General features: G+C 41.6%; 1 protein-coding gene across 1 annotated transcript; it reads left to right on the top strand.

Annotated features, from left to right (window-relative positions):
- Window positions 1-4,264: 4,264 nt before the first annotated feature.
- On the top strand, window positions 4,265-6,048 carry LOC122561793 (growth arrest and DNA damage-inducible protein GADD45 gamma). Its single transcript, XM_043713959.2, has 4 exons — window positions 4,265-4,411; window positions 4,902-5,003; window positions 5,116-5,329; window positions 5,423-6,048. Exons 1-4 carry the CDS (start codon window positions 4,356-4,358, stop codon window positions 5,534-5,536), a joined length of 486 nt encoding a protein of 161 aa, XP_043569894.1. The 5' UTR covers window positions 4,265-4,355; the 3' UTR covers window positions 5,537-6,048.
- Window positions 6,049-7,227: the final 1,179 nt, after the last annotated feature.

Below are 7,227 nucleotides of genomic sequence, written 5' to 3'. Positions count from 1 at the left end.
TTCAGGCGGTATGGTGGCACAGTGGCTAGCACTGCTGCCTGACAGCGCCAGAGACCCGGGTTCAAATCCCGCCTCGGACAACTGTCTGTGTGGAGTTTACACATTCTCCCCATGTCTGCGTGGGTTTCCTCCGGGTGCTCCGGTTTCCTCCCACAGTCTAAAGGTGAATTGGCCATGCTAAATTGCTCGTAGTGTTAGGTGAAGGGATAAATGTAGGGGAATAGGTCTGGGTGGGTTGCTCTTCGGAGGGTCGGTGTGGATTTGTTGGGCCGAAGGGCCTGTTTCCACACTGTAAGTAATCTAATATTAGGAGCACTTGAGGACTGTGACGCTTGATGGAGTTTCAAAGATGGGGGGGGGGATCTCTGACAAAAACTGAGAGACCTGGTTAGAGTGGAAATGGAGATGTTTCCACTAGTAGGAGAAACTAGGACCTGAGAGTGAAGGGGCATCCTTTCGAGCTGAAAAGTGGACATGGATGACACAGTGGTTCAGTGGTTAGCCTCACAGCACCAGGAACCCAGGTTTGATTCCACCCTTGGGCAACTGTCTGTGTGGAGTTTGCACAATATCCCTGTGTCTGCATGGATTTCTGCTGGATGTTCTGTTTTCCTCTCACAGTCCAAAGATGTTGGTGCTAATGTTGAGTGGATTGGCTGTGGTAAATTACCCAAAGTGTCCAAGGATGTGTATGTTAGGAGCATTATCCATGGGAAGTGCAGGGTTACAAGGATAGGTTAGGGGAATGGGTTTGGGTGGGATTCCCTTCAGCGGGTTAGTGTGGACTCATTCGGCTGAATGACCTGTTTCCACACTGTAGGGATTCTATGGATTTATGGAATTTTGTCAACCAGAGCGTGGTAAATCTGTGGAACACATTTTCACATGTTCTTGATTAGTAAGGGATCAAAGGTTATAAGGAGAATGGGTTTTTAAAAAATCAGCCATGATCAGATGGTGATCCAGACTGATGAACCAAATGGCCTAAATCTGCACCTATATTTTGTGGTCTATGGTCAAACATGTCCATATGGCAAGCAATACTTCTTCATGATAAATAATTTATTTTAGTTATCATGGCACAACCTGGAAACAACATTGATTGTGCATTCTTTCAAAAATTCCCCTTCAGCAAAAGACATTTTTATTGCTTTTAAATGCCAGAACAAAACTTGCTTTTTCAGTGAACTCTCAGCTATAATTACTATTTCCTCAGTTGTTAAGATGATACCATATGTGGGTGTTTGTTGAATGATGGCAATTTATATTATACAACTTGAACACCACAATGCTCTCCTAACAAGTCAAACATTCAACCTTGGAACTCACATTTGTCAAAAAGTATTCGGTCTTCTGTTCTTCATTGAAAACTCTTCGCTCATGTTTTCTTTTACTTTTGTAATGTTCATTTTTGAAAGGGCAAAAAAGGTAAACTTAACTTTTGACCTTTATTCATTTTTTAATTGTTCCACTGGAGTAGCACTCTCTAAATTGAGTCTCACTATTTTCAGAATCATTTTTGTTTAAAAGTATGCACAGTAGCCCAATTTATCTGACCGTTAGAAGATTTAACAAGATTGTTAAAAAGTACAGATGAGGTTTCTGTATGAAACAAGAATTATTGTATATTAGTAATGGTAGTTAGACTATGGCTACAAATAGATGGATATAAACCATTTGCAAATAGAACTACTAACAGAAATGCTAATCCTCTTAAAAGCTCCCTTTACACACACATACACAAACAAATAGGGAGACGATGAGCAGAGGTCGAAAAAAACTGAAAAGATTGTTCAGTGGTTAGGGTTTGCTTCCCAGTTCTAGTGTTGAGATGATCCTACTATAGCTGGCCAGGCTCTTGGTGTTCAGTTGTCTTTCTCTGCGACCTTCCACTGATATGAATTACAGAGCAATTGATACACTTGGAAAAATTGTCAAAGTTAGCAATTCAAAAATCACAAGTCAAAGCAACTGCTACAGTAAAGGTAACTTTTTTTTCTCAAGTTTAAAATGATCTTTTTTCTCACTGCAGAGAACAGGCAGCTTCCACTGGGGAGAACAACAGCAAACACTTCTGTGTCTTTTTCTCTCTGTATGGCAGTGTCTTTGTAACTTAGTTCCAAACTGCACACTTAGCTGAGAACCAATCAGGTGCACTTACAAACAACTCCTGGACTCCTGAGTACATTGCAGGAAACCACAGAAATAAGTACATAGCTCACAATAGGTTTCAATTTCCTTGTTATGAAATTATGAAGCAAGATTTGTTTTACAATTTTATCTCTTTGCAGTCCACACTTTAGATCACAGCAGTAGAAAGATATGATTTTTACATAACATTGTTCACACTTTACAAAGAACTGAAATAGTCATGTATAGTGTCCCACACTATGCAATGCAAAGGGATGAATGCTGAGGAAATTGGGAGGCATATGAAAAAATTAGACTGATTAAATTGAAATCAATTATTATACCCTAGTTCAATAGGTTTTTATATGTTTCTATTTTAACTACCCCTACTGAAAAATACTTAATGCATTGCAGTTTGAAGGCTGAGTGAAAAGTTTCCACATGCTGGATAAAGTTTTGGATTACCCACCCCTGGTCCAAATGCACATCATGGTGTTCATTCTCAGCTGGCGTCTAAGGGTTGTGTGGAGATATTATCAGACATTATTGCGTTATTATTACCTAAACTGCTGAGGAAGAATGCACCATAGTCCTTGCTGCCATGGGCAAATCAGTATCAAGGTGTCAGTCATCTTAGGTCGACATTGCTTATCGCTTGTACTTAGAAAATCATGGCAGAAACTCACAACCTTGAGTTGGTCCCATCCTCAAACAGAGGGAAAGCCAGCATCGACAACTGAAAACTATTTGCTAATCTCTGCACCTTTGCTGTGTACCAGAAGACATTGTTCTATTCTGAGAATATTGCTGCAAAATCTCACACTTGACTCTGCTGTTTAATGACTTGCAACTTTCAGAACAGATTTAACCAGGCAGGAATTGTTTATTTAAGCTTTTGTTAGTATTAAAATGTTTGCATATTCATTTTGCAGGAAAGGAAATGAGAAATTTCGGGCAAAATCTTAAATTAGCAGCGGGATATATTGCTGTCATGTTGTGCCATCAACAACCACTAGATGGACCATTGACACACTGTTATTCTCATGGCTGCGAACGAAGAACATTTAATATATAAGCAAGAAAAGCTGAATATTACTCTCTATGAAATCTGTATTCCCAAAAAAGCTGGTGCAAGTATTCTCGCAACGATTTCATATAAAACGCCAATCACGTTAAGGGCTTGAAGTTTAGGAGCGCTGGTTTAATATTAAACACAGTAACGCAATCAACAACGCTTTCATTTAATTTAATAATCAGAAAATATATCTCCCAGTTGACAAACGTGTGTGTATTTTAAACCGTTTATTTCGTTAAGCGTAGAAAATGCAGTATCGGTTAATAAAACTGACCCAATATTTCTGATTAAGCAAACGTGTAGCACTAAAGAACTTCAGAACTACCATTAAGTTTGTTTTTACACAGACTGGAATAAATTATAGTTCACTTAGTTTGCGTTCGATATTGGTGCACAAGATGACAAAATGTGTTTTGCATGCTTAATTATACTACCATCACGATCCCCATCCAACCCCCAACACATACATACAAGTCGAACTCCCACTAAAGTGGCAGCTGGAGCAATTTTTCGGGGAAGAAAGGATTCATTTGACCGGCTTATTAATTGAAGCCTCACGCCAGAAACTGCTCAACTGTTCTTGTGTTCCCTATAGATATGATAATGACCAGCGTGTGCCGAGAAGTGTGTGCCTCAGACAAAAGAAAAGTTTACTCTTAAATACCAGCTTTCTTGCTCTTAGCTACAATTACCAAAGAAATAAAAACCGGTTGGCGAATTAAGAGAATTAATGACCCGCCAATTACTACAGATTAATTATAACTTCAATAAAATGTGAGGTTGAGAATCTGCAATTGCACATTAAAGCTACTGAAATACAGCCTTTTCGCTTTTTTGTATACCTTAACTTCTTTAATGAGAATAACTTTTTTTTAAAAAAAGTGCAGCGTTTACATAGCACCTTCTAGCCTAGCAACAAGTTAATTGAGACTCGGAGCCCCGCCCCCACATGGGGATCTGGCCCCGCCCCTTGCACTTTCAAACGGCTCGTGCCTCCTGGCCAATCAGAGGGGGGTAGAACCCGGCGGCGCCCGCTCCCTTATAAAAGGAACGGCAACGAGCGGCTGCTGTCGGTGTGTGGCTGTGACAGGACGTGGCGGTTAGCGCAGGAACTGTTAGTGAGAACGTCTCCTACTGCTCGGGTGTAAAGATGACCCTGGAGGAGCCCATCGGCGTGGAGGAGAAGCAAGCGAAAAGTACCGAGAGGTGCGGATTGTGGCTGCTGTATGCTAATATGTTCGTGTTTTTTTTCCCCCCGGTCCGTCCTCGCGGTGCATGGAGGCTGTGCGGGTTTTTGTTTGGTCTGTAAGTGGGTAGTGTCTTTGTGCCTGTGGGTGTCAGTCGGGGGCTGCAGGATGACTCCTGTTTGGAACCCCTGGTCTCGAGTGATGGTGTCGGTTAGTGCGCGAGAGCCGGGCCGTGGTGGACACGGGGCCAGATCCGTTTTAAAAAACACACACCCAGAGACCAAAACAAAACCGGACACTTGGGGCTGGCAGCAAATGAGCACTTTTTCCTCTTTTTCTGAAGAAAGAAGCTCTGCTTCCGTCTCCAGCAACAGGTCAGGATCGAGTTGCTATGCTGCGGAGAGTAAATTTATCTTTCCCGCCCCCAAACCACCCGATGTTCCTCTATCATGTCTTTTTTTTTAATTCAAAAAAAAATAACTCTCTTGGTTTCCTAAAATGTTTTCCAGGATGCAAGTTGCTGGCAAAGCCCTGGAAGAGTTGCTGAGCTCCGCGCAACGTCAGCACTGCCTGACCGTTGGAGTCTACGAGTCTGCAAAGGTCATGAATATGTAAGTTTCTTTCAAAATGCACCGCACCAACATCCGTCTCCATCAATTGTTAACTGGGTTGTGAGTGAGCTGCTGATTGACCTTTATTGTCGTCTTATTATTTTTCTTGCAGTGACCCGGACAGTGTGGTGCTCTGCCTTTTGGCCACTGACGAAGAGGACGAAGGTGACATTGCTCTGCAAATTCACTTCACTTTAATTCAGGCATTTTGCTGCGACAATGACATTAACATCGTGAGAGTGAATGACATTCAGAGATTGGCGGAGATCGTCGGCAATGCGGTTGACAACGAGGAACCGAGGGATATGCATTGCATATTAGTCACGGTAAGTGCTTTAGGTGAAGTTTTTAGATTTATTTAAACAAGATAAAGTTACTTGGCAACGTGAGTATGTGACTGCATTTTTTATCACCTCTAGAATCCAAGTCAAGACTCTTGGAAAGATCCAGCTTTAGAAAAACTTGGTGTCTTCTGTGAAGAGAGTCGCTGCACCAATCAATGGGTCCCCAACATTTCCTTTCCTGAGCGTTGAATTGTTGCATGGACTTGCTGTTACTGGAAGTATTGTATTTTGAAGTCCTACTTGTCAAGGGAAAGTTTGGATATGTGGATTAGACTGGTGTTTTGGTCAAGACACATGTACATGTGGCCAGTACACAGCTGGTGAATCGGAGACTGAGGACTGATGGCCAGGACTGATGACTGCAGCAAGTTGGATAAATGGACTTCTGTGAACAACCACTGACCTGGAATGGTGCTGAGAGTGGGAAGTACACCGTGCAACTCTGCACATGCCATGGAGCCCTGTTTGCCATTGGAGGAGATTAAATGAAAGCTTAAGACCAGTGTGGGAGCTGTGGGACTCTGCTCTGATTTATTTATATACCTATATTGGGTTTCCCTCTGGAGGAGTTGATTTTGATCCAGAATTGAATTTGAATATTTATAGCTCTTGAGCTCTCTAACTTTTAATGTGTTTTTAGAAATTTAATACTTGGTTCATGTAGAACAGCTTAAATTTATGAAATAAAGCATAAATTTTGACTCTTTGCTTCAATTCAACTTCCTTTTGAGAAAAGCTTAACCACTCATTCTAATACTTGCATCAGTTAAATATCAGCTGAGCTGTCAAAATGACACTTCCCACCCACTGACAATTGCAATAACCTACATACTGCTTGTAAATCAAAGGGGAAATTCTACCTCAGAAATTTGTGGTAATCCTCAATCTGTATGGGGGTGGGGGAAATTTTAGATTAGATCACTTTAGTGTGGAAACAGGCCCTTTGGCCCAACAAGTCCACACTGACCCTCCAAAGAGCAACCCACCCAGACCAGTTTCCCTGTACATTTACCCCTTCACCTAAAACTATGGGTAATTTAGCATAGCCAATTCACCTAAAGTGTGCATGTTTGGACTGTGGGAGGAAACCGGAGCACATGGAGAAAACCCACGCAGACACTGGGAGAATGTGCAAACTTAATACAGGCAGTTGCCCAAGGTGGGAATTGAACCCGGGTCTCCGGTGCTGTGAGGCAGCAGTGCTAACCACTCCCTTGGACAATTTTTACAAGTTGCTTTTCATTTGGTGTCCATATGACAATAAGGCTTTGTGCATTTGATTTGCAGCACAAATGGCAGATGAGTTGGTTCATAAATTTGGAGTTGGCTTCTGAGGGATAGAAGTTTAGGAAAGAGGCCACCTCAGGTGGTAAGGCAAAGGGAAGTCTCATTAAATATGGATTTCCAGTTTACTGTGGTAAACTATGAACAGGAAAGAGGTGTTTGTTTTTTTTTAAAAAAAAAACCCTCTGGCTTTCATTGTAAAGTAGGCCATATGAAGTTTGTTTGTGGTTTAGAAAAAGCACTGGGATGATGCATGTGGAAAAGCCAGGATAAGTCAGTGAGTTTTGTTGAAGTGGTAAAGAGCACAATGGAAGCCAAAGCTGCCCAAAAAAAAAGTACAACTGGAGTGGGTTGGTTGGGGAGAAAGTGTCTGATATTGCAGGAAGCATATCCTGGGATTTTTCCTGACAGGTCATAAGGCCACAGGTAGAAGCAGGAGGAGAAACCAGAATAAAGATAATCAAACTTCCTTATCAGGCATTCTTTTATTAAATGCTTGGGGTAGGTTGGAGAAACAAGAACTGGAGGTAGGCAAAATGGATTTTAAGTTCAGAAAACATATCTGAATTACAAACAAAAAAAAGTTATCAGTCAGC

The sequence above is a fragment of the Chiloscyllium plagiosum genome, unplaced genomic scaffold, assembly GCF_037043375.1.
Source record: "Chiloscyllium plagiosum isolate Xiang-an unplaced genomic scaffold, Cpla_swu_hap1 HiC_scaffold_2, whole genome shotgun sequence".
NCBI lineage: Eukaryota > Metazoa > Chordata > Chondrichthyes > Orectolobiformes > Hemiscylliidae > Chiloscyllium > Chiloscyllium plagiosum.
This window is presented reverse-complemented; position numbering and strand designations above follow the sequence as displayed.